Genomic DNA, 26813 nt, shown 5'->3' on the forward strand with positions numbered 1-26813 from the left:
GTAATGCTGTCCTGGAAGCTGGCAGGCTGGTGAAGGGTTTCTCTGCCAGGGCACAGGCTGTGCCGATGGGGATGGGGCTGGCAGAGTGGCTGGGGAGGGGTCTGTCACTGCTGCCAAGCAGCCAGAGCCGGGGCACCGCCAGCCAGCAGCGGGGCGGGGCTGGAGATTGGCTGGCGCCGTGTGGGCCCGTGTTTGCCGAGCTGGGGAGCCACCGCACCACGAGCCTGCAGCTCCCGGAGTCAGAGCCGTGCGGCGGCCAGCGAGCGAGAGGTTGAGGGGTGCTGCGGGGCAGCCGCGAGATGGGGCACGAAATGTGAGTGTGCGGGGGTGTGAGTGCGTCTTTGCGAGTGTGTGTACCTGTGAGTGTGTCTGTCTGAGTCTGGGATTGCGTGTGTGTGCGTCTGAGTGTATGAGCATGGTTGTGCCTCTGTACGAGTGTATGTGAATTTGTGTGTGTACCTCTGCGAGAGTGTGTCTGTGTCTCTGTGAGTGTGCCCGTGTGACCCTGGCCAGTGCTGTTGCTGCATCCCAGTTGTAGCCTGTTTCTGTTCCAGCGGCTCCCGGAGGCCGCACTCAGGCCGAGCCCCTGTGCTCGGAGCTGTACGGCTCTGTGTAATGCTGCACAGCGCGGTGCCACGGAGTAACTGGTCTGTGCAGCACCTGCCTGCCAGCAGGGGCCGGGGCTCTTAGATATTCATGTTAAATGAGACATTTTAAATCCATGAAGTGCCCCACCGCTCCCAGCATGGAGGGAGGTGACAGAGCTGCCACCCCTTTGCAGTGACAGGTCCCCATGGGCCGATGGGAAACTCTCCTAGAACTTGGCGCTCTGGTTGCTGTGAGGACAGCGTGGGGTGGGAAGGTGCCAGGAAAGGGGAGCGCTGTCAGAAGTAGCCCCCTGTATGGGACCGGTTGAGGGTCTTTGAGGTGCTTGCTCCGACAGCACGGTGTGGAGTGGTCACAGCCAAGCAACATGACATTGGCCCAGCTGTTGCTCCGAGGACTCGCCCCTTCCCCCTTGTTACTTTGCAAAGTCTAAGTGTTGGCAGCCAGCTCGTGGCTGAGTGCAGACCTCTCTGGGTTCTCATGTCTATTGCTAATGCTGCAGCAGGCGTCTGCACTGGCCCCGCGCGTCCCAGGGCACTGACAGCCCGATGCTCAGAGCCGGCAATGCTTGGTGACGCGCCCGGGATTTGTCTGGTTCCCTGTGGTCTCTCCAGGTGTTTGCGGAGAAGGGGCGGCCCGTATAAAACAGAACCTGCGAGTGACCTCACCCGCTGGCGACTGAGCAATGAAGAAGGGCGGCAGAGTTGGCGCTACCTGGAGGCTGGCGAGGAATGTGAGCGAGAGCAGAGCGGGCTGGAGGCTCACTGCCTAGGCTTGGACACGGTGGGTGGCTGATTTTCACTCGCAGCGCAGTGTTTGCCGAGGCTGGGAAGGGGGCACCCACCTGAACCCCATGCTCGTATGGCCGGCTGTAATTCCCCTATTGCCGCTATTGTCTCCTGCCCCCAGATGCTGAGTCGTTGTCTCTGAAGCGAGGCTTCTTTTCAGTGACTGTCTGGGATTCACACGCTTGCTAATTCCACAGGGCAGGCACACGTGGTGCTGGCATCAGGGGCAGAATTCACAACCTCACGCCAACCTAGTTGTATTGGCTGCTGGGCAAGAGGGGAGGTGTCACAGCTCCCTGCAAGGGGGCATCTTGCCCAGCTGGGACCAGAATCCGCTGACCCTTCCATGCCTGGAGCCCTGGAATCTGGCCCCTGAGAAAGGGGGGTGGGGGAGGGGACTGTTTGCCCTGCTCCCTCCCTGCCTGCTGACTCTCTGCGGATTATGCCCTGAATGACTCAGAAGGTGCTTCAAGGCAGCAAGCGTCCTGCTTGTATTCACACGCCTCCTCTGCTCCCCTCCCACACCTCTTCATCCCTACGCATGCTCTGCACAGTCACTCTGTGCTGGATTTGGAGTCTGGTTGCTGGCTTTGCTACTAAGTATTGTGTGACAGGCCAGTGCAGTGCAGGCCATGGGGGAGGTACACAGACCCTGATTCCCCATGTGTGAGGAACTGGGACTGTTCTTACTGTGGTCTGTGACTGCTGAGTGGGGAGGGTTGACCTGGGAGGATGAGCTGCACTGGGGGATGGGAGATTGGCCTGGAGGGAAGATGCCTGAGCATGTAAGGTGAGAACCCAGGAAGGGGTTAGAGGCCAGGTGACACCTTCGCCCGGGAGGCTGAACAAAGGCTGGGGAGTGGGAGAGTTTCAGGAGCTGGCTGGGGAATGGAGGGGAGTCCAGACAGGGCTCTGGCCCCCCAGTGGGGCTATGGTGCCCCTGGGGACTCAAGATGGACCTAACTGGGGAGGGATCCTGTTGTCTGTGCCTGCAAGACCTGTCCTGGCCTGTGTTCCTGCTTTACTGGCTGGCTGAGAGTCCAGGTGAATCGCAGGAAGCTGAGGGTGTAGGGCCTTGTCCCCCCACACTCCGTGACACCGTGGGACTGCAGTGCTGCCATAGCCCACAGCCAGGGCCAGTGCAACCATTTAGGCAACCTAAACGGTCGCTTAGGGCGCCATTTTCTTCGGCAGTGACCGTAGTGGACGGATCTTTGGCTGCTCCAATCGCCACCGGCATTTAGGTGGAGGGAGCTGGGGCAGAGGAGAGCGGGGATGGCCGTCTGCAGCAAGTAATGGGGGAGCATGCAGGGGAACTCCCCGCCCCAGCTCACCCCTGCCCCGCCTCCTCCCCAAGCACGCCGTGGCTGCTTCACTTCTCCCGCCTCCCAGGCTTGCGGTGCCTAAGCTGATTGGCGCCGCAAGCCTGGGAGGTGGGAGAAGTGAAGCAGTGACGGCGTGCTCGGGGTGCTCGTGCGCGGAGCAGGGATGAGCTGAGGCGGGAGGGTGCGTCAGAGTGGAGGGGAGAGCCTTGAGGCGGGTGGGTGCAAGGTGGAAGTTTTGCCTAGGGCGCGAAACATCCTTGCACCAGCCCTGCCCACAGCACAAGGCACTTGATTGTACTGGTGTCTTGGCCGCTGGCCATGCTTTGTGCACGAGCTGGAGCACTGCTCTTTCAATTTGTGTCTGTCCCTGCTCCTCTTCCTTTCTTTGCAGAGTAAGTTCTTCAAGGCCTTGCCCCAGGCCTGCACGGCCCAGGAAGCAGCGCTGAATGGGATGAAGTTTTACTCTGGCCTGCAGGCGGAGGATGGGCACTGGGCCGGTGACTACGGGGGGCCCCTCTTCCTGCTGCCAGGTATGGAGGATGAAATGGCTGCGCCATGTGCTCTGAGCGGCAGCACCTCCCCTACAGAGTTACCTGCGTAGGGATGGGATAGTGGGTGCCAAGCAGGGTCCGACAGCGTGGCCAGGGTCTGTGGGGTCTTTGCTTAGCTGTCTGGGGATGATTCAGGGTCGGGCGCTGTCGCAGGCCTGGGCAGGGCAGTGTCTTGTCATTACCCAGCACACTGGGTGCTGAACCTTACTGGCCAATCGTTTCCCCAAACAGTGACCTAGGAAATGCCCCGGCTGCATTGCACTACAGTTAATCCCCAGGGAACGTGTCTTTAATAATGAGCTGGCGTCTGTTGTGAGGCACCAAGAACTACCCAGCCAGTTAAATCCCCCGTCTGGTTTTGCCGAACGGGGGTGGGTTCCTTTGGTGCAGTCTGACCCCAACAGCCTGTTCCATCGCGGGGGCTGAAGCCGGGGATGCTAGAGAAGGCATGTGGTTGTTAGTCTGATGCACATTCTGTCTGGACGGCCCTGACGACACTTTTGAGTTCCCGCAGACGACGACCTTGGAGCCATTTAGCCTGGGGCTGCAGCTGCCCCTTGTTAGCTATACGTGCAGTGCGTACTTGGGACTCCTAGCTACAGTGATTTCTCATGTCCTGTGCTGACCATGAAGAGGACACATGCTTCTCTGAACCAACTAGAGTGTCCCTGTGGCTGAAATCGGGGGGTGGTTTGGCCTGAAGAGTGGACTGTTTTGTCCAACAGGTTTCCTGATCACCTGCCACGTTGCCAAGATCCCACTGCCAGAAGGTTACAGGAGGGAGATGGTGCGTTACCTGCGCTCGGTGCAGCTCCCGGATGGAGGCTGGGGCTTGTGAGTAGCAGAGAAGCTCCTTTCTCCTTATTCCTGCTGCACTGGGCGGGTTGTGCGTTCCGGACCCAGTTGACCAGAGGAATGTTTCCTCTCTGTCTGTCCCTGCACAACACAGCCAGTGAAAACAGTATAGCAATCTCAGAAGCCCCTTGCAAGCACAAAAGTCAGTTCCATTCCTGAGATGTCTGCCTCGCGCCTTGTTATCTGCTCTGATACGGCCTTATACCTCAGACATTATTGCCAGGCATTAGGCCTGCTCCACCTGCTTTGTGCTTCCCCTCAGTAGCCCTCCCCGGGTCCTGGCATTCCTGGGGGGCGCAGAGCAGCTGTAGCGGCTGGAGGTATGTTAGTGGGGTGGGCTGGCTGGTCATTAAATACACTCGGAGAAGGAGGGCACAGAAACAAGGGTGAGGGGATCCTTGCAGCAGGCAGGGATGGACTGCCAGGAACATTTCAGGGGTGGTGTCAGGGGCCGCTCTGCAGAGGCGTTCTGGCTGTTACGTGCACTCTGTCCTGGCTTCTGTGACAAACTGGGAATGTTCTTAATGTTTTCTCTGAATATTGTGTTGGTGCCTCCTGTCCCTTATGCAGTTCTTAAGTATCTAGGTGGTGGAATTAGGGTGTATGGTTGCTGCAGAGCAAAGGGCCAGTGCACATAAATGCCTGACACTCTGTCTCCTAGCAACCGATGGCCTGGGCCCCTCCTCTGCAAAGGTGCCCACTGAAGGTGTTGGAGACAAAGAGGTCAGGTGACCTCCTGGCCCAGGAAACAGACAAAGGCCAGAAAGGAGGGGCTGGAGGGGGTGTCAGTCTGGAGCTGGCTGGGTACTTGGAGTGAAGTGCAGATGTGGGGGTCTGGCTCACTGCCCCCCAGAATGGACCCGGCTGAGGGGTCCCGTTCACTGTAGCTGCAAGCTCTGTTTTAGACCGTGTTCCTGTCATCGAATAAACCTCTGTTTGACTGGCTGGCTGAGAGTCACGTCTGACTGCAAAGTGGGGGGGCAGGACCCTGTGGCTTCCCCAGGACCCCGCCTGGGTGGACTCGCTGTGGGAAGCGCACGGAGGGGCAGAGGATGCTGAATGCTCCAAGGAGAGACCCAGGAGCTGAAGCCGTGTGAGCTTCTTGCACTGCAGACAGTCTGCTCCGAGGGAGAGGAGGCTCCCCAAAGTCCTGCCTGGCTTGGTGGGGAGCAGTTCCAGAGCATCGCCCAGGGACCCTGTGAGAGCTTTGCTGCAGAAGAATGTCTTTCCTGTCTCTAGGAGGCGGGTCTGTGATCAGAGGCCTGGGTGAAAGGGAAAGAATCACGGTAGAGACGTACGCCTGCACTGCCAGCTCTCTGCCATTGTCTAGGCAGGTTTCCCTATTCCAGCGGAGGGGAGGGGGACCCAGAGGAGCACTAGGAAACAAGGGAGAATGTTCAAAACTGGCTCATTTTCAGCAGGTCTTGCCTCAACCTATTAAACAAAATCACTGAAATCCCACCAGCCCCCAAGCCAGCCCCTGGGAGGGAAACACTCTGATTTCATTAGCAAATAAAGCCCCACTTCATCGGCACTTCCGGGGTGACTTTAGCTCCGGCAGTGCCGCTGTACTGAATCACACAGCAACGCAGTGGTGGGGGTTTCGCAGTGCTCGGCGTTGGCGTCGCTCTGCCCCCCCTTGGCTTGACGAGAGCACTTGCCTATGGCTTCAGCGGGGACAGGCTAGGCCATGGCCGAGTGCTTCGGAAGCTCCCACGCAGCATCCAGCGCTTGGCCTGGTGCTCCCTTACATGTGGGAAATGGCTCAGTGTGAGACTGCTGGAGCTGCAGTGCCGGGGAGGCCAGCATGTGGCGTGACCAGAGCCCCCCTTCACCATGGGGAGACCACTAGAGTGAGGGTCTGGGAGCATTTCGTTCCCGATTCCCAGCAGCTTGGCCCAGGGTGGTTGCTTTTCGGTTAGTTTGCCTGGTTAGCTTTAACCCCCTGCTTAGGTTCGCCCCAATGAAGCCAGGCTCGGTCGATTGCACAAGTGCTCAGCCACGTCTGACTTCCCCGCTCTCTGTACGTGGCAGGCACGTGGAAGACAAATCGACAGTGTTTGGCACAGCGCTCAACTACACGTCCCTGAGGATTCTGGGGGTTGGGCCGGATGACCCGGACCTCGTGAGGGCTCGGATCAACCTCCACAGCAAAGGTCAGCATGTGGCTGGAGCTCTCTGGCACCCTGTCCTCCCCCCAGCAGCCATGGGGCTGGGACTGTTGAGAAGGACTTGCCCAGCTCCGAAGGGGTGAGTGGTGGGCGAGGGGACATGCGACCAGAGTGGAGTGAGCCTTTGCAATGGCATGTCCTTGGCTGCATGGCAGCATGTGCAGTTTGCACGTTAGCTTCTGCCCTGCCACCCTTGGCTTCTCCCAGCTTGGCCTGGCTGTCTCGGCACGTGTGGGATGTCACAGACGATGCTGCATCCTGCTGTGCCAGGACCCTGCAGCACTTACCTTCTGGGGTGATGGTGAAACCTCAGCTCCTTCACCAGTTGCGAACGCTTCCATTTGGGAGGCAGGGTACTCATGAGCCCTGCGAACATCCGGTCCATCTCAGCAGTCGGTTGTGGGTTAATTCGCCATCTCCAGCCCCCTCATGTGGCTTAGCTTCACTTCGTGGCTCCATGGCATGATGATCAGTGGTCTCACCAGCTGCACCTTGCACAGAAAACGTGCCCTTCCCAGGTGTCGTTTCTGAATGGCTGTGTCTGTCGGGCGCAGTGCCCATCATGCACCCGCTGCACCGGCCTGCAGCTCTCCAGGGCCCCTGGCCTGCCACGCAACCAGACCAGGATTCAGGAGCCTCTGTTCATGCCATGTCACGTGGCAGGGTCTGTGTCCCTGGCCCCCGTGGCTGCAGTCAGATCCCAGATCTGTGTGTGTCTCTCCAGGTGGTGCTGTGGGAATCCCGTCGTGGGGGAAGTTTTGGCTGGCCGTCTTGAACGTTTACAGCTGGGAGGGAATGAACACGCTGCTCCCTGAGCTGTGGTAGGTGCTCTTCTGTATCTGCAGAGTGTATTGATTTTCACATCAGCACACAGCAGAAAGCCCGACGCCGAACACCAGGGACCTGAGAGCAATCCCCGGCCTGCACCAGTCCCCCATTCTCACGCTCAGCCTGGGCCAGCAGGCTTCGGACATGGAAACCAGGCACCATTCCTGGATGGACCTGGAGCAGAGGGGATACGCTGGGGTGTGGGCTGATCGGGGAGGGGTGTGCTGTTGATGACCTTCCCTCCCCCATCCAAGCTCGGCCCACCTGCTCGACCTCCAGCTTTCCTGCCCTCTCTGCCAGCCACCAGACCCACCCGTTGCGCTCTCCCCAAGGCCCTCCCTCCTGTGGTGGGTCCTGACACGGTCCCTCCCCATTTGGCATGCCCTGGCTGTCCCCGTCCTGGAACTGGGCTTGACGCAGACTCCCCCAGCGCTCAGGGACAGCTGGTGCCTGAGCTGGCCGTGGGGCCAGGAGCAGGGGGCAGTGTGAGGTGAGGGAGTTCAGGCAGCTGGCTGATTACAGGGAAACCAGCGGCAGCATTGCCCACTGGCATGTTCCCCCAGGAGAGGCTGTTTATTCTCTGCGCCTCCCTCCACACCCCGTTAACACGAACCACAGGGAATCAGCTGCAGGCTGTGGGCAGAGGCCCCGCCCAGGATAACAGCCTCGCTGGGTTGCTGGGAGAGCCCAGAACGCTCTCCTCGGGCTGGAGCAGACAGTCTCCTGGCTCCAAACGAGGGCTCCAAACGAGGTTCTCTCCCAGCTCCCCCGCACCCTGGGAGCACGGAGCAGCGGTCGCCTGGGGTCTGCGCGTTGTCCTGAACGGCTGCTCTACCCCTCAGGCAGCGGCTATCCTGGGCCCCGAGTGTCTCCTGGGCACATTACCCCTCTGACTGCCCCGCAGCCCTGTCCTTAACTGTGCCCATGTCCCTGTGGCCCCCCATCCCGCACACTGACGACAGCGTCCTCTGTTGTGTGACAGGCTGCTCCCGGCCTGGATGCCAGCCCACCCCTCCACGCTCTGGTGCCACTGCCGCCAGGTGTACCTGCCGATGAGTTACTGCTACGCCACGCGCCTGACTGCCGAAGAGGATGAGCTTGTCCAGAGCCTCCGACAGGTAAATGAACTCCCTGAGCACCCTCCCCGCTCCTCACCCTGTGTTACGGTGGCCTGGAGACCCTTCCCACCATGGCCCAGCTGTGTCTAGTCGCATAGACCCAAATCTCCTCATTGGGCACAAATCCCAGCCCCTGCAGCCCCTGGCAGTGCTTTGTTGGAAATCCCTGTAGGCTTCTTGTGATGTGATCCCCACGTCAGCCCCTTGTTCCCGCGTCCCACCAGAGCTTCTGGGTCTTCCCCCTGCCTGGGCACTAACTGCGACGGCTCTGAGCCATGTCCCAGCAGCCCCTGTCTGACACCTCCGTCCCTCATGCTGCCTCGTCTGTTACCAAAGAGGAGCTCAGGGTGGGACTCTCCCCTCATTCTCTGTGGTGAAGATTTTAGTAATCCTGCCGCTCAGCATCCTGTCCTCCCTGGTTGTTCCGCTCGCTCCCTGCTGATCTAGCAGGGCCAGCGACTCTCACCAGCTTCCTGGTTCTCTGAGACTTACAGAAGTTCCTATTTGCTGCTGGCCATTCCGGTTCCCTCTGAGCCTCCTTACGCCTTCCCTGTCACAGCTGATACTTCTGTAGTCGTGTGGGCTACATTACTGCTCCCTCCGGGGGGTGTTGCTTGAGTGAGCCACGTGATCCTTCCATGCTTTCCCTTTAGCTTAGGGCTGAGGTATGACTGGCCTGTGCTGGCATGTTCCCTCTGTGCAGTATCCGAACTCTCATTAGCAGATGGAAAGGCTCTGCCTTCATGGGTGCAGTAGTAACCTTCCCAACAGGAGCTGCATGGAACCGATGCCCTGCTGTCTGTGTGATGACCCAGAGCTCGATTCATCACATCAAGGGACCGGTAGATCATCTAGTCAGGCTCCTGTGCAACGAAGGCCACAGAATGTCACCCAGTTACTCTGGACTGAGCCCAGCAACGTGTCTGGCTGCAGTACAATGTGCCCTCCAGAAGGCAGCCAGTCGGGAGCTGAAGACATCAAGAGATGGAGAGTCTGCCAGTTCCCTTGGCAGCTCATTCCGGTGGTTGATCGTCCTCGTTGTTCACTGTTCGGGCCTCATGGCTCCAGCCACTGGTTCTTGTTCTGCCTTTCTCCACCCTTCGGTACCTGGTATCTTCTCCCTGTGAAGTTTCTTCTACCAGTCACCTGCCAGTCTTATTTCTGATACTCAGTGGCCAGGACAGTCATGGGGGGCCCGGGAGTGCCTGCCTCAAACAACCCGTGTAGGCGCCGCATTAATGCTCTTCCATTGCTGGTAACCTTGGTTGATGGGAGCCCGATGGGGCAGGAATTGGGGTGGGCTTTGGGGAAGGAAGGAGAGAGCTGGGAGGGCAAGGTAGGAAGGAAAGCCAAGGGCAGAGTGTTTGGGGTCGTGCAGGGAGCAGGCTTTCCCTGTGAATGCCACGGCAAGGTACGTACCACACACTTGTTCACAATGCCTAAGGCCTGCACTTTCCAAAGGGAGGAGTGATTTTTGGGAGGCCCCGTTGGCCCCCCGGGAGGGGTCTGATTTGAGAGCACTGAGCCCTGCTCTCTGCGAATCAGACTTGGTGTCTCAGGCTGGGCACCTGACACCCCTAGGCCTGAAGGGGAGTTACACCTTAGGGGCTGTCTTCTTCCTGGCCACTGGGCCCCGGGAGCCCTGCTGTGAATTGGAGCAAGGTGGAGTCCTGCACACAGGCCTCCAGCCATAATTAAGTTGAGCCGTTGGCCCTCCCTACTGCATGAGCGTGCTCCAGCATGTTCCCCCCATTCTGGCCTGTGTGGGTCCTGGAGACCCCCCCCCTTCGGGCTGTGTGCCCCCTGTGATGCAGTAGGGCCTGTTTGAATAGTTTGTAGTTCCCTTTCTCCACCCCTTCCAGCTGGCGGTACAATGCCACGGCTTTGGGGTCCAGTAAGGGGGTGAGAACCCGGAGCCTGTCCGCAGGATTAACCTGGTGCAGCTCGCAGGCCGTCTCAAAGGCATCCAGGAAGTTATTCATGTCCTCCCCCTTCTTAGGCTGGGCCAGGATGCACTTATCAAAGCTCCGCGCAGTCCTGGACCCCCCCTCACTCACCGCAGCCGGGGGCCCGCTGCTCCTCAGCCTCGCCAGCTTCAGCTCATGATGACGCTGTCGTTCTTTATGCTCCCTTTGTTTCCCTTCATGCTTCCTCTGTCTCGCTTTGTGTTCCCTCTGTCTCTCTTTCTTCTTCATCTTCCGCTGCCTTTGTCTTTCCTTATGCTGCCTCTGTTTTTCATGGTCCTCCATCTCTCCCATTTCAGCCGCTTTCGCTCCACGGATGCCGAGCGTTGCTGGGACGATTCCCTGCTGGCCAGCGAGATTTGCCGGGAGGATCCCCTGCTGACCGGGGGTGTCACGGTGCCCTCGATAGTCGTTGGGCTCCTCCCCGCCCTTCCCCTAGGCATAGGCAGAAGGGGTTTTAGGAAGCCCTCAGCAGCCAGCTGACCACTCCCAGCTGGGACAGACACTGGTGCCTGTGCTGCATCTGCCAGGCTGCTTCCCTCAGAGACAGGGATCAGTTCATTCAAGCGATCTCCGTCCTTGAGCTGGGCAATGAGCTGGTCTTTGGTGAGCCTCCCACTGCGCAGCTCCCTCTGCTTGCACAGCTCCACCAGGTCGCTCTTAAGCCGCTTGGCAAACCTCTTCCTGCTCTCCACTCACAGGCCTGGGTGCTCACCGCTTCCCATGGTTTCCAGGGAGACCCCTAGCGTGCCAGTCCTTGAGGTCACCACCTCTCTGCCAGGGTCGAGTGGCAGACTCCTCCGCCCCTGGGACCGCTCTCTGCAATCCCCCGGGGGACCCTGTTACTACAGAAGTCCTTCTCTCTGGTCACAAACTCCCAGAGAAAAATTGCCCCCTGAAACCATCTCTCTCTGAATCTGAAGCACGCCTGGTTCCCGTCAATACCCCTTCATTTCACTGCTCCCCAGTCACTTACTGCAGGAAGTGCTGTCCACGGGGTGCAGTAGATCCCACCACTGCCACCCTGAACTTCCCCTGGTCACTGGTCAAAGTGACCCTGCTCAGTTCAGTCTCCAAGAGGGGAGAGATGTGATGCAGTAGGGACTGTCTGCATGGTGGGATGGGAGAGCAGGGGATGACTTTAGGTGAGGGACAGGACCTGAGCCTGTAACCTGAGCCAGGAGAGAGTCAACACCTTTGCCAGGGAAGCTGGACAAAGGAAGAGAGCCTGCTGGAGGGGTTTTTGGTTTCAGTTTTGGGCTGGCTGGAAAGAGGCAGGGAACCCCAAGTCTGGGGTCTAAGATCCTTGCCCCCAAAGGAACCTGACTGAGGGGTCCTGGTTGTACCTACAAGCCCTGCTTGGGGCTGTGCTCCTGTTGTCTAATAAACCTTCTGTTTTACTGGCTGGCTGAGAGTCACAGTGAATCGCAGGAAGTGGGGGTTGCAGGGCCCGGACTCCCCCACACTCCGTGACACCCCCCCAGGCCGTGTGGGCCCCCGACACCCCCCTCAGGTGCTCTGGCACTATCTGAAGGTGCTTTCTCCTCTTGTTAACTCTCCTTAGCAAACGGCGCTAGGATCAGCTCCCACATGGGACCTGTCCCGGTGGTTGGTGTGGAGCCGCAGAGCGGGCCAGGCAGGGCTGCCCTCCTTCCCCGGTGCTCCCCTGCGTGCTCCATGCTGTACTCCCCCAGGCTGCCAACCCCGCCAGGCTGACACTTGCAGCTGTCTCATGGGTCTGCTCCCATGGCGTGCTAGTGAGCGGATGGCTAATCTCCCGCCTGCTCCCTGCCAGGAGCTGTACGTCCAGGACTACTCCAGCATTGACTGGCCGGCCCAGAGGAATAACGTGGCTGCCTGCGATCTCAACACCCCACACAGCTGGCTGCTCACACTTGCCAATGGTGAGTAGGGAAGTGTCTGGGCCTGGCCAGGGCAGGGCAGGGGATAGCTGATGTGCAGGTTGTTTTCTGTCCCCACGGCCGTGGGTCACTGGTGGAGCTGCCCCATAGCCTTACATCTGACCCCAGTGCAGCCCCCAAGCTTCCTGTCAGCCTTGCCCTGCCAGTGGGATCTCAGAGTGGCCAGGGACCAGAAGTTGGCAAGACTTTACTAACCTGGGAGGGAATGCGTGTGCCTGACAAAGCTGTGCCTGCCTGGCCTCAGCACAGAGCCACCGTTACTGCCCTGCCCAGTGGGCACGAGGGCAATCTGTGTGCGGCATTGGCTCGCTTGCGTCAGCCATGAGCCAGCAGCAGCCACCTGGGTCCAGCACATAGGAAAGGCGCAGGGCTCTGTGCTGATTGCTGCTGAAGGAGGCTAGACTCAGGCCCATCCTGACTGTCTGGTGCCATTGGTGCCGAATCAGGGCTCACAGAACAACTCCAAACACTCCGTCTCTGAGGTGTCTGCGGAGGCTCTGAGTCCAGCGTGGGCTGTGTGCTGGGGCACTGAGTGAATCTTAATACCTTGGGTTCTGTCCCCACTCAGCAGCTTCCCACCTTCCCTCTGGTCCTGTCTCGGGCTGAGCAGCAGTGAAACAACCAGGGTTCAGTCCAGGTGTGGAGCGGTCTGGGGCTGTGTCCCTGGGGCTCCCTGCAGAGCCCTGGCCAGCTGGGGAAGGGATGGGGGAGCTCTCTGGGGCTCGGGGCCGGGCCCTGCTCGCCCCGGAGTTGGGACCAGGCAGCTTATTGTGTCTCTCTTGTTCCCGTCTCAGCCATCCTGAACATGTACGAAGCCCACCACAGCGCCCGGCTGAGGCAGCGAGCCATCGCGGAGCTGTATGACCACATCAAGGCTGACGACAGATTCACTAAGGCCATCAGCATTGGCCCGGTAGGCTGCTCGTTACCGCTCCCACAGACTCAACGGCGCTGGCTCCAATTCCTGCCCAGGTGCGGGAGAGACCGGCCTGGGACTCCCTGTCTCTTCCCGGCTGCTGGCATGTAACCATAGCAACCAGCAATCCAGGCAGGCTCAGGGCCTGTTGTGCTGGGCGCTGCACACAGGAGAGTTCACGGTGGGTGACAAGGGGCGTGAGCAGGCTGGCGGGAGAGGAGAGCGTGAGCAGCCGCCTGGTCGTTGTGCAGTGGCCGTGGAGGCAGGGCGTGCCAGCTGTTCCCCTCTGCAGAGTCTGTGCTGGGAACAGCTGGTGGAAGGCCCTGGCTGGAGAGTGATCTCCTGCGCTGGGATGGGGAACAGACATGGGGATGCCAAGGGGTCCGTTCTGTGACCAGAGCCCCATGGAGACGTGCTCGCTCGCCTGCAGACAGTCCCAGCCTGGGGTTTGCTCCTGTGGCTGGTCACGAGGTCAGGTCATGCTGTGCAGGTGCCGAACACCACTGCGCTCTGCAGGGGAGTGACGCCTTCTCTCTCGGCAGATTTCCAAGACCATTAACATGCTGGTTCGCTGGTCCGTGGAGGGGGAGAGCTCTCCAGCCTTCCAGGAGCATGTCTCCAGGATCCCTGATTACCTCTGGTAAGGCCAGGCCCATGCACCTCCCCAGCCCCAGAGACAGCGCAGGGCTCAGCTAGAGAGAGCCACTCTGCCCTGTGCGGGAATCCCCAGGCCCTAGCAGGGAACCTGCTGCCCAGACCTGCCATGGGGGACCCCGCTCTGCCCCTAGGGCTACCACACTGCCTAGGCCTCAGGAGCACGGAGCTCTGTGCAGGCGGCATGCGAACGGGGGGGTCTTGCATTGATCAGCAGCCAGCTCCAGACGCTGGCTCCTTATTAGCGAGTCGCACTCGCTCCAGTTCTCCCAGTCAGCTGGGGGCCAGAGGGCTGGGAAGGGGCAGGCCAGGGCCCCTGGGGAAGCTGCTGCAGGGCTGCCCGTGAAGCTCAGTGCTCCGTGCCCTGGCAGCAGTGCTAGACGCCTGGTGGCTGCGGGAGTTGGGGACAGGACCACGCTCCCCAGGCTGCTGCACTGATGTGCTCTCTCTCCACCAGGCTGGGACTGGACGGCATGAAGATGCAGGTAAGGCGCTGTGGCCCTGGCAGCGAACGCAGGGACCCTGGGCCCGCTCTCGCTGCTGTGAGACGGCTCCCAGGGCTGGGCAGGGACCCCTCCCCCGGGGACTGAGCGCGTACTGCAAAGGGGGTCTCGCCAGGCTGCTCTGCCTTGGGGGAACTGCCACCCCTGCAATGTCTCCCTTTCCTGCCGGGCTGTTGATGGTCATAGGACCAGCCCTGGCCCAGCTGTGCGGCTCACAGCAGCAGCTTCTCCCGTCCCTGCTCCTCCTCCTGGCCGAGGGTAGAAGGGGTTGGTATTGGGAGCAGTGTGTGTCCTGCTCTCAGGCAGCTGCTTCCTCTGCACCTCTGGGGGGTGCTCTGCACCCGCCATCCCGTGCCCAGCCCCTGCCACACAGGCATTGCCCCTGGGATGGAGCCTAGGGGGGAGTCCCGTCCTGTCCTGTCTCAGCTGTGCGGTTCTGGCCCCCACGTTAGCGGGCAGCCCCTCTCCTACCTGCGCTGGGGGCTAGAACAGAGCACTAACAGCTGCTTGGCCCCTGCTGAGTGTCCAGCAAGGAAAGGGGCTGCGTGCTGCTCCCCCATGCCCTGGCCACACAGGCTGCTTCTCTGTCCCACTTCCTGCAGCTCAGTGTCTCCCAGACAAACGTGCCTCTCCCGGTACAGTGGTGCATCCCCCAGACACAGCTCTGCCACCTCCCTATTCCCCCGCCCCACGGCTCCCCTTGCTGCCCAGCCAGCCATTCGCACTGCTGTCAGTTTGTGCAAAAACTGACTGTTCCTGGTGTCGCGGCCTGGTTCTGGCCAGCAGAGCACTCACAGACCTGCCATGCAGGCAGTCTCGTAGTGCAGTGCTCCACCGAGACCTTCTCCCAGCCTTCAGCTCCTTGGGGCTTGAGTACCGCAGCTGCCCCACGGCCCAGCCCAGCAGGGCCCGCATGCTGCTGCCCAAGCCCCTCATGTGCCTGGAGCCCCGTCGGCCCATCCCAGTCCCCTCTTCGCGCTCCTCTCTGGGTTCAGGATCCATGGCCAAACTGCCCTCGTTCTGAACCCCTCTGTGGGCTTGCTGCAGCTTCTCTCCCCTTTCCTCCGGCCTCCTCTGCTGTGCGAGAGCCGGGTCCCCTGCAGCTCCTGCCCTCTAGGCCAGTCTTCCTGGCTCTGCCTCGCTTCACATCTCAGCTCAGAGATGCCCCCCGTCCCGTCCCGTCCCGTCCCGTCCTGTCCCTACGGCTCGTGCTCTGCATGCTGCTGTGGGCTCTCTCTTGTTTCCAGTCGCTGTGTTGGGATGCAGCTTGCAGCCTAGGGTGCTGTATGCACCAACGCTGGGTTGGGTAAGGTTCCTGGAGCCATCCTGCACTGGGTCCTCGCAGGGCTTGCAGGATCAGACCCTAAAATAGCTTTGGAGGGAAATTCTAACCCCATCCCCCGAACCAAAAAAACCCCATAACCCTGCTCCTGCTGCCCGTTTCTGCCCCAGTGGGTTCCCTTAGGCTGCAGCCCTCCCTGTGCGTGGGGCCCATTGGTGCAGTGACTGCGTGACTGCACCCAGCCAGTGTGCCCTATAGCTTTCTCTGTCTGCGGGGCCCATTGGTCCAGCGTGATGGCACCTGCAGGCAGTGTGGCCCGTAGGGTGGGCGGGAAGCCTGGGGCGGTTTGAAAAGCTGCTTCTCATTGCACACTCTTCTGTTCCAGAGCACCAGTGGATCCCAGGTCTGGGACACAGCGTTTGCCGTCCAAGCCTTCCTGGAGGTAATGTTTGCTGTCGTGCCAGCCTGCTGGGCTGCCCCCCAGGGCCGTGGGTCTCAGACAGGCACCATCCTGCACTTTCCTCAGTGCTGTGGCTCTTGGGGGCCCGGCTCCTGCAGTGTACGCTCAACAGCAACACTAGAGAGAGGCTTCGACAGCCTCGGGTGTCAAGACTGGACAGAACTGTGACAATCGTCGAGTCTGACCCCCTGCATAGCACAGCCCAGAGAATGTCACCTTGAGCTCTCTCTGCTGAGCCGGTAACTGGTGGTGCAGCCAGAGCGCAGCGTTTAGAGAGAGACCTGCAGGCTTGCGATCCCAGCGAGCTCCGAACACACGCTAAGGGCGCAGAACAGATAGTGCCCTGTAGCATCGGGTGGATGCACTTGTGTACAAAGGCAGCTGTGTGCAGGTTTGCAGGCGGACTGGCCTTTGAACGCTGGGTGTGAGGTGTCATTGGAGCAAGGCTAGAATGTCACGGGGCTCTGCACGTGTCCCCTGTAGTAACACCCGGAGATGAGCAGCACTGTCACACCGCTTGGGAACCTGCACTTGGGCAGCTGCAGGTGTGGAGCTGGCAGGAGCGTAGGGAAGAGCCGCTATAGCTGTTCCATAGGCATGTGGCATGCTGCCGGGGATGGCCCTCGAAAATACTGTCCTAACCCCCGTCAGGTGCAGGCACGTGGCCCCACGGCACTGGTGGGTAGGCGCTGAAATGCACATGGGCAGGGACCAAGGGGAGTTCCTGTTACCTCTTCCCCACATGCGCTGTGTTCTCTTTGGGGTACTGGTACGAAGATGGGCCATATCGCCCCTGCCGTGGTAAAACCCGCCCAGAGCCCAGCACTGCTCGGAGCCAGCAGCAATGCTGGAATACTGAGAGTGAGGTCTGAGCGAGCGATGGAGGTGTGTTGCTTGGCACAGCTCCAGCATTGGGCACTGCAATGCTGCTGCGCCAGTCGCTCAGAGCCTGTGAGTTCCTGTTCCTCCCCGATACCAGCCAGTGGGAGATGAGCCACCCCAGTGCAGATCTCTGGTGCCCCAGAGTCCCTGGCTGGCCAAAGTGCTGTGTTTGAGTCTTACCAGGGAGTGACCGTGTCTGGCACAGATTCCAGGAGCTCTCTTCTAATTTGTTTTTCCCGAAGAACTAAACTGATCACAGAGCTGAGCAGTGATGTCTGTTTATTTTGTGTGTCTGCCTCCTTGTCTAGGCTGGTGCTCAGAACGACCTGGCATTCGCTTCCTGTCTGAGGCAGGCCCATGAGTTCCTCAAAATCACCCAGGTGAGCCCTGAGTTGGAGTCACAGATGTGGGAAGCCAGCATTGACTTTGGTAAGACTGCAGTGTCCTGCGTAGCTTCTCGGCATCCAGCCATGCGGCTCATCCCCTTCATGCGCTGTAGTCATAGGCACAGGAGCTAGGGGGATGGGGGTGTTGCAGCACCCCCAGGTTTCACTGTGAAACGTTTGCTGGTGCTGTTAGAAGGAATTCTTGATTATTCTGGAGATGTGCTGTACCCGTGTGGTGTGAGCAGGAATTGCGCTTTTTCACATTGTGTTTGAACACACAGGGTTTACAGTTTCCTTAGCTGGCTTTCAGCACCCAGCGCCTCTGCCCTCTGGCCGTGGTAGGAGATACAGACAGGGCCGCCCAGAGGATTCAGGGGGCCTGGAGTCTTTGGCAGGTCCCGGGGTGGAAGGACCCCCCGCCACAGGTCTTCGGGGCACTTCGGCGGCGGGTCCCAGAGGGGAAGGACCCCCCCGGCGCCAAACTGCTGCTGAAGACCTGGAGTGGGAGAAGCTCCGGGGGCCCGGGCCCCGTGAGCATTTTCCGGAGCCCCTGGAGCAAGTGAAGGACCCTGCTCCAGGGGCCCTGAAAACTCTCGTGGGGGCCCCTGTGGGGCCCGGGGCCTGGGGCAAATTGCCCCACTTTCCCCCTCCCTCTGGGCGGCCCTGGATACAGAGGAAAGGGGTTTGGTCCCAGGACACGGTAGGGAGAGAGGCCCAGAATCTCAAAGGTATTGAGGTGTCTAACTCCATCCGGGGCTGGGGGTGAGAGCCCAGGGGCATTTTAAAGCAGCGTGGCAGGGAGGTGAATGCTGTGAGTCCCACGGGCTAGCTCAGCTCAGAGGCTTTCGTTGTCTGTCAAACGCACTAGTTTGCAGAGTCCTTTCTATGGACCCGTGTCGAATGTCTCTGGATCTGTAGGTTTCCTCCTTCTTACATTCCATGGGGCTTTTCTGTAGGGGCTGAGCCAGCTGGTTTCTCTCTCGTTCCCCTGTTTCCAGAGCCCTGCCGCTGTCCCCCTGCAGCTCCGGTGAGGGTTCTCGCAGGGAGCTGTTCCCCACCCAGCTCTGGAGCCAGGGCTGCATGTGCTGCAGGGCGCGGCGCACTTGGCCTTGTGAAGTGGGATGTGCCTCACCTCTCCCTGCCCTGGGACACAGCTGGCACATGGGCCTGGCTGACCCTGAGATTCCCGTGATGCCCCTGCACTGGTGCCGTTTCCCGGTGCTGCTCCACAGGCGCTAGAGGCAATGGGAGCACACGCGTGAACCTCCACTGGTGTTCTCACCACCTCATCGTCCAGGCCTGTTCTGAGCAGGGCTGCCTGGCCCGGGGGTCACACCCCAGCAGCCCTCTGCTCTCAGGCTGCCCTGTCGCTGGTGCTGGGGCCAGCGTGGCAGGGTAGTTTCATGGGAAGCTTGGTGCAGACGGTCCCAGCCACGGGTCCCTCTCAGGGCTCTGGGGGGGTGAAGCCCTGAAAACAAGTGGGTGCACAGGGCCCTCTGCTGCCAGGCTGGGGGGAGAGCTCCAGGTGCCCTGTGCACTGACACAGCCACGCCAGGGCAGCACTGGGGCGTACTGCAAAAGGTCAGCTGTGGAAGTCCCTTCTGCTCATCCCCGCCCAGTGGTAGAGTCCAAGACCAGCCTTGGCCCCAGCCTGATCCAGGGAGATGTGGCACAGACAAGCACCAGTCTCAGCCTGGCCTCTGGCGACCAGACTGTGGCAGCAGACACAGGAGTGCTCTGCGGGTACAGCTGGCCTTGATCCCGTGGCCATCGCCATAGCCAGGGGCGGCTCCAGGCACCAGCGCAGCAAGCGTGTGCCTGGGACGACAAGCCACAGGGGGCGGCCTGCCGGTCGCTGTGAGGGCACCAGTCAGGCTGCCTTCGGCGGCATGCCTACGGGAGGTCCGCCGGTCCCACAGCTTTGGCGGCAATTCGGCGGCGGGTATGCCGAAGGCGTGGGACCAGCGGACCTCCCGCAGGCATGCCACCGAAAGCCGCCTGATGGCCATGCTTGGGACAGCAAAATACATAGAGCCGTCCCTGACCATAGCTGTGGGACCCCTGCCCTTTGCAGTGCTCCGCTCTTGCAGTGGGGCCTCTGGGGCCTGCAGCCAGGCTGCTCCTGCTGTTCCTCCTCACTGGTGCCCCTCGTATCTCCTGCAGATTCTGGAGAACCCGCCTGACTACCAGAAATACTATCGCCACATGAGCAAGGTACAGCTGGCCACGCGCCTGGATTTCCCTGGGATGATTCTCCCCTGTTGTTCCATGTTTGTTCCTCACGTGTCTGTCTGCCCCTAGCTCTGGGCTGCTCGCGGGGCAGGGAACGAACCTTTTAGACTCAAAGTGGAGCTATCCCGTGATAGCGTCAGAGGGAGGCTCTGGCAGCAGAGCGACTCTCTGGTGTCTGGAGGAGTCTGCGTCCGTGACTGAGATCCCAGGTGCCGAGGGCTGACAGTTAGACAGGCTCAGCCCGCTTGGAAGAAGGGCACGAGCTGGCGTTTACCTGGCGGTGTGCAGGGCATGTGAAGCAGAGCAGCAGGTGGCTTGGTGTCTGCATATGGAGGTGGGGCTTGGCCAATACACATCACATCGGCGGAGGAGGGGCTCTGTAAGCTGAGGCCAATGGCCGTGCGTCCGGGGCTGGCCATCAGACCAGTTGCCATGCAAGGAGATGTGGCACAATCGCACTAAGGCCTGTTTGTGGTGGGGCTGGACAGTGTTGTTTTCTCCAGTACAGTATTTTCTGGTGCGGGAGGCAGCTTCACCTGGGTAATTATGAGGGTCCCGTGTAACAGGCAAAGCGCAGCCAGACACAGCGTGAGCTCCTGCCCCCCGGCTCCACCATGGCACTGCCAACCTGGGCTGCAGCCCCCGCTGTGCCAGCTCTGGGTCCCACCTGCCCCAGGGCCTCCCGTTGCGCCCAGCTGCTCAGTGAATGTGTCTGTGAGGACACCTGCCCACGGCATGGGCTGGATTTCACACTCCACTGGCACTTTACTTGGGGCCCAGACTTAGGTTTGAAAGCTATGGCAGTAGCTCCTGGTGCCACCTTGCTGTTAAGGAGGGACTCCCCTGCCTCCCCAGCCGCCTGCCGGACTCGAAGTGGGGGATGGTTGCCAGCCTTCTCTCACCATTTCGTGTGCACAGGCGGCGCTGTAATGCGGGGTTGGGTGAGGGGGCTCCCCCGTCTCTTGGGCAGGGCAGAGCTTGGCGGGGGTGTTTCCCTCACTCTTGGGGCTGAGTGCTGGTGCCTGACTCCCCAGGGTGGATTCCCCTTGAGCACCCGTGACTGCGGCTGGATCGTGGCTGACTGCACTGCGGAGGGGCTGAAATCGGTGATGCTGCTGCAGGAGAAGTGTCCCTTCATAGCAGAGCACGTCCCCACGGGGCGCCTCTTTGATGCTGTGAATGTGGTAAGAGGTGGCGGAGACCCGGTTCGGGGGGAGAACCCCAGAGTCAGCGCCATGTATGTCGGAACAGCTTAAAACAAGATGGCTTCTGGGTGGGGGATGTTCTGCTTCTGTGGGCCTCCGGCGTCCAGTGACTGGGCTTACGGCCTGCTGGGCGTGAGCCTGGGATCACGTCTGGATGTGAGCTGGGCCGGGCTGGCATGAACCCCAGGAGGAGCCCAGGCAGGGCTGTTAGCACAGCGCCTCTCGCTGCCATCGGGTGTCGCTCATGAGTCCCGAGAGGGGAGCAGCGCGTGCAGCCTGACCGGATGTGACCAGATTGCCCTGTGTGCGGGAGAGAGCTCAGAGCTGTTCTCAGTCCCTGGGACGGCGCGTGGAGGGACCGCAGAGCCTTTCCCCGGTGGGCAGTCTGCTCACAGCACAGACACCCCGTGCAGGGAGCTTGTTCGCCCAGGTCTTGGGGAGCGGAAGCGACTGTCCCGAGCTGGTTCCAGGGCCTTGGAGACCAGGCAGCTGTTCCGGGGGGAGGATAAAAGTGCCTCTGGCTCTGGCCAGCTCCTAGCAATAGGGAAGGGGGGAAAAAGAGGGAAGAAATGAGTCATCATTTAGCACAAAATTGAGATGTTGAGAATAAAATCAGGGAGCCAAAGGACATGAGAGAGAAAAATTCTTGAATTGCCTATGCAGCAATGCTCAGGGCCTGGGTAACAAACAAGAGGAATTGGAATTGCCCATAAATGTGATCTAGCTGTGGCATTACTGAAACCTGCTGGGACAAGTCCCACGATTGGAATGGTAAAGTCAATGGCCCTGACTTATTTAGCAAAAACCCAGTGGTCAAACAGGGAGGGGAAGTGGCATCTGCATCAAAAATGGCATCACCTCATGCATCCAACGAAGTGGGTATTCACCCACGAAAGCTCGTGCTCCAATATGTCTGTTAGTCTATAAGTTGCCACAGGACTCTTTGCTGCTTTTATGGATCCAGACTAACACGGCTACCCCTCTGATACTCACCTGTTCTGAGTCACTGATAACTCGGAAGACAATGACCTCAGATGCTAATAGATCAATGTTCTAATAGACCGAGCACAAGTTGGTGTTTGTTACAGACCCCAAATCACAGGAGGGGCCAGGATGTCCGGCCCCTTACGCACCAATCTGCAGTGTGTAGGGAAAAAAGCTGTGTGAGGATGGGGGAGTTCGGTCAGAGTGACACACGCTGGAGGGCTCATGCAGCCAATACCAAAACCTCCTTGGGATTTCGAAATCTCATCGATGACAGGTTCCTAACTTAAAAAGTGCTGCCACCGAGACAAGAGAATTCTGTATTGGACCTCGTCTTGACAGATAAAGAGGAACTGATCACACAGCTAAAAATTAGTGGAAGCTTAGGTACAAGTAATCATAACTCGATCACATGAGTAATGTGCAAACAGAATAAAATCCAGACCAGAGGCATATATACTTGGTACTTTAAAAGGACCAGTCTGCAACCCAAATCAGCTGGGAGGAAGAATTTAATCAGAGAAAATGTAGATGATAACTGGTAATTGTTTAAGAACAAGTGGATGCCCCAAAAGATACAATCCCACAATCAAGGAAGAAGGCGGGAGTGGATAATGAAAGACCTGGATTAGAGGGGAGGTGAAGGCACCTATAAAAATAAGAAAACAATATCTAACAAATGGCAGAAAAGGGAAGTTGAAGTCGGAAGCTAAGAATTGTAGATGATGGATGCACGAAACAAAGGGGCAGAAGAAGAACTCTATGGCCTGCAGAGTTAAGGATAATACAAAGTTTTTTAAGATATTAAGAACAAAAGAATCCTGACAATGGTGTTGGTCCATTACTAGATGAAAATGATAGAATGATCAGTAATACTGCAAAACAAAGCAGAAGTGTTCAATAAATATTTTTTATCTGTATTTGGGGGGAAAGCCGGCTGGTGTAGTTGTATCATATGCTGCTGATCTTTACATTCCACTAGTACCTCTGGAGGGTGTTAAACAGCAGCAACTAAAGTTAGACATTTAAAAATCAGCAGGTCCAGATAACTTGAATCCAAGAGTTTTAAAAGAGCTGGCTGAGAAGCTCACTGGACTGTAAATGTTGATTTTTTTCAAAAAGCCTTGGAACATTGAGGACGTTCCAGACAACTGAAAGAAAACTAATGTTGTGCCAGTATTTGAAAAGGGTAAATAAAATGTTCTAGGCCAGACAGTCTAACATCAATCCCTGGCAAGATAATGGAGCGGCCAAGGAACTCCATTAATAAAAAAATAAAGGAGGATAATATAATTAATGCCAGTCACCATTGAGAATAAAATTAGAATAATCAAAAAATTATTTATGGAAAATAATAATTTTTTGTCCAGTTTGGTTGATAAAGGTAATAGTGTTGATGTAAGACTTAGACTTTTGTAAGATGTTTAACATGGTACCACACAAAATTTGGTGAAAAAACTAGAGTGATACAAAATTAACCTGGCAAACATTCAATGGATTAAAAGCTGGCTAACTGATGGCTTTCCAAATGTAATGTCAACAGGGGATTGGCACCAAGTGGTGAGTTTCTAGAGGTGTGTCGCAGGGATCAGTTTCCTGGCCCTTGCTGTTTAATACTTTTAATAGGGCTGTCAGTTAACTGTGATTAATCCACGCGATTAACTAAAAAAAATTAATCGTGATTTTAAAAAAGTAATTGCAGTTTTAATCTCATACAAGTACTGTAGTGCAGTCTCTTTATCATGAAAGTGCAACTTACAAATTTAGATTTTTATTGTTACATAACTGCTCTCAAAACCAAAACAATGTAAAACTTTAGAGCCTACTAGTCCACTCAGTCCTACTTCTTGTTCAGCCAAGAGAAACAAGTTTGTTTACATTTATGGGTGATAATACTGCCTGCTTCTTATTTTACAATGTCACCTGAACGTGAGAACAGGCATTCACATGGCACTTTTGTAGCCGGCATTGCAAGGTAATTACGCGCCAGATACGCTTCATGCTTCGAGCACCATTCCAGAGGACATTCTTCCATGCTGATGATGCTCATTAAAAAAAAAAGTGTTAATTACATTTGTGACTGAACACTTTGGGGGAGAATTCTATGTCTCCTGCTCTGTGTTTTACCCACATTCTGCCCTATATTTCATGTTATGGCAGTCTTGGATGGCGACCCAGCACATGTTCATTTTAAGAACACTTTCACTGCAGATTTCACAAAACGCAAAGAAGGTACCAGGGTGAGATTTCTAAAGATAGCTTCAGCACTTGACCAAAGATTAAGAATCCGAAGTGCCTTCCAAAATCTTAGAGGGATGAGGTGTGGCGCATGCTTTCAGAAGTCTTAAAAGAGCAACACTCTTATGTGTAAACTATGGAACCTAAACCACCAAAAAAGAAATCAACCTCCTGCTGGTGGCGTCTGACTCAGCTTATGAAAATGAACATGCGTCGGTCCGCTCTGCTTTGGATTGTTATTGAACAGAACCCATCATCAGCATGGAAGCATGTCCTCTCGAATGGTTGTTGAAGCATGAAGGGACATATGAATCTTTAGTGCATCTGGCATGTAAATATCTTGCAACACCGGCTACAACAGTGCCATGCAAACACTTGTTCTCACTTTCAGGTGACATGGTAAACAAGAAGCAGGCAGCATTATCTCCTGCAAACTGTAACCAAACTTGTGTGTCTGAGCGGTTGGCTGAACAAGGAATAGGACTGAATGGACTTGTAGGCTCTAAAGTTTTACATTTTTATTTTTGAAAGCAGTTTTTTTTGTACATAATTCTACATTTGTAAGTTCAACATTCATGAGAAAGAGATTGCACTATTAGATGAATTGAAAAATACTATTTATTTTGTTTTTTACAGTGCAAGTATTTGTAATAAAAATAAATATAAAGTGAGCACTATACGCTTTGTATTCTGTGTAATTTAAATCAATATATTTGAAAATGTAGAAGACATCAAAACTATTTAAATAAATGGTATTCTATTGTTTAACAGCGCGATTAATCACATAATTAAACACGATAAACTTTTTTAATCGCATGATTAATCGTGATTAAGTGTTTTAATCACCTGACAGCCCTAATTTTTATTAGTGACCTGGCAGAGGACATGAAATCATCACTGATAAAATTTGCAGATGACACATAGATTAGGAGAGTGGTGAATAATGACGAGGACAGATCACTGATTCAGAGCAATATGGATCACTTGGTAAGCTGGGTGCAAGCAAACAATATGCATATTAATATGGGTAAATGTATACATCTAGGACCAAAGATGACAGGCCACACTTACAGGATGGGGGACGCTATCCTGGGAAGCAGGGACTCTGAAAAAGATTTGGGGGTCTGTTGCGTTGCATGCGGGCCGGATAAAGCACAACAACCAATATGATTGCAAGCAGAATCGTTTATTATGTACAATGCATCATATTATATAGACTTCTCCATATTAGCAAACGTCAGACCCACCAACATTACATTGCTGCTGATTGGTTCTTTGTCCGATACACACGCTTTTCACACGCATGGCCCTTTGCTTACTGATTTCCCATTTCCCATGCAACTCATCTGATTTATGGACTTGTTTATCACCTTGAAACCAATCCCAGCTAGGCCACCTGGCGTCTGCCTCCCTCTGGTTAGCTCTCAACTTTCTCATAACAACTTTATCTAACTCCTCTGTTCTTGATGTGCTGCTGCTGTAAGTTTCCACCAAGGCAGCATAGGGATGATGTAACCCCACATCTCCCCCTCTTTTCTCAAAAAAAAGAAAAACATCCAATAAACCTCTCCAAACTTCATTGCAAAAGGCGTACAAAACAGGGTAAGCAAATAAAAAAACAAAAAACAACTCCCAACGCAATTATTCCCATATGGAGAAGAAAAATAACCCAAGTGGGCCAGCCAAAGCCATTAAGCTAGTTTTACAAAGGATTATAATCACGCGTAAGCTTATACATATTATCCTGCAATTGCTAAAGTAACGCATACATAAAATGCAAATAATCAAATAAATTTATACAACACATACCTTCAAAATTCTTACAACCATGTTCTTGCTTCCAAGACTATTGGTATGCAAATTTTAATAACCATTCTAAAATAAAAGAGTTGGCCAATAAAATTTTTCTCTTACTTAAGAAAATGCATTAAACTTTAGCATATTACATTTTTCTTCTGATGTATCCAAACACTTTGTATTCTAAATTAAACAAAACCAGTATCTGCATTTCAATCTAACTCTTTAGCTTAATTTCAAATCAAACCATCTCATAAAAATATTAAACACAACAATTCTGGCTACAAAACAAACATCACAAAACAAAACATAAAACACAAAACTTAATTTTAACTTTGTTAGTAAATCATGGTATGTTAAATGCTATGCAGCTGGCATTAGTTTTCTTTAATTATCTAAAAAACAAAAACAGATCTACCCCTACTGGGCAATCAATCATTACTTAAAATATACAAATACCCTTATTAATTTTAGACAAAACAGGGGAACATTAATACAAATGCTTTTTGGCTTGCTCTTTACTTTTAACTTCTGCTTTTAAGCACTAAAAAAAAAAATATCACCACTTACAGTGCCCTTAGAGCCTAATACAATTTAAATTACATAGCACTGTATACATTTTTTAATTAATTTAACAAAATTATTCATAGCCAAACAATTACAAACTAATTTTTTCGCCTAAATTTATTTACAAACATTTCAAAGACACCAAAAACTTTTCTCTTTAGCATCTTTACAAAATTCAACTGCTATTTTCTCCAGCAACTACAAAATTAAATTTCACTGTGCCTTAAATCACTCCCTTGTTCTCCAACAACCACTTACCAATTTAAAACACCATTCCAAATATTCTCCTGAATATTTAAAATCTCCATGCTTATGCTTAATTACTTTTTACTCTCCACTACATCCTCAAAAGTTTTCAACCTGATTTCCAATCTCTCTGTCTAGTGCCTGCCCGCCTGGGCCCGATCCTTTTTTCCTCTCCAAGTTCTCTGTCTGTTGCCTGCCCGCCTGGGCCCGATCCTTTTTTCCTCTTGCTAAACCATTGCTTCCATGGGTACCAACTTATTTTACTACCAATTTAGCTAGGAGAATGGGCTATTTAACTAGCCCCAAACCTTCTGATATTCTTCTGTGAACAAT

General features: G+C 55.7%; 1 protein-coding gene across 2 annotated transcripts in view; it reads left to right on the forward strand.

The window, feature by feature from the left end:
• Nucleotides 1–1098: 1098 nt before the first annotated feature.
• LOC123378628 (lanosterol synthase-like) overlaps nt 1099–26813 on the forward strand; it is a 34463-nt gene continuing 8748 nt past the window's right edge. Inside the window, exons 1-14 of one of the 2 annotated variants that reach the window (XM_045032671.1) lie at nt 1099–1389; nt 3111–3249; nt 3996–4104; nt 6160–6281; nt 7021–7117; nt 8107–8242; nt 12002–12110; nt 12923–13041; nt 13587–13684; nt 14156–14183; nt 15869–15925; nt 17134–17205; nt 19375–19425; nt 20478–20627. In XM_045032671.1, the coding sequence (XP_044888606.1) occupies nt 1171–1389; nt 3111–3249; nt 3996–4104; nt 6160–6281; nt 7021–7117; nt 8107–8242; nt 12002–12110; nt 12923–13041; nt 13587–13684; nt 14156–14183; nt 15869–15925; nt 17134–17205; nt 19375–19425; nt 20478–20627 (1506 nt within the window). In that variant the 5' untranslated portion in view covers nt 1099–1170. The remainder of the gene's footprint in view (nt 1390–3110; nt 3250–3995; nt 4105–6159; nt 6282–7020; nt 7118–8106; nt 8243–12001; nt 12111–12922; nt 13042–13586; nt 13685–14155; nt 14184–15868; nt 15926–17133; nt 17206–19374; nt 19426–20477; nt 20628–26813) is intronic. The other variant, XM_045032672.1, reaches the window with a different exon arrangement.

Source organism: Mauremys mutica, chromosome 10 (genome assembly GCF_020497125.1).
Source record: "Mauremys mutica isolate MM-2020 ecotype Southern chromosome 10, ASM2049712v1, whole genome shotgun sequence".
Taxonomy (NCBI): domain Eukaryota; kingdom Metazoa; phylum Chordata; order Testudines; family Geoemydidae; genus Mauremys; species Mauremys mutica.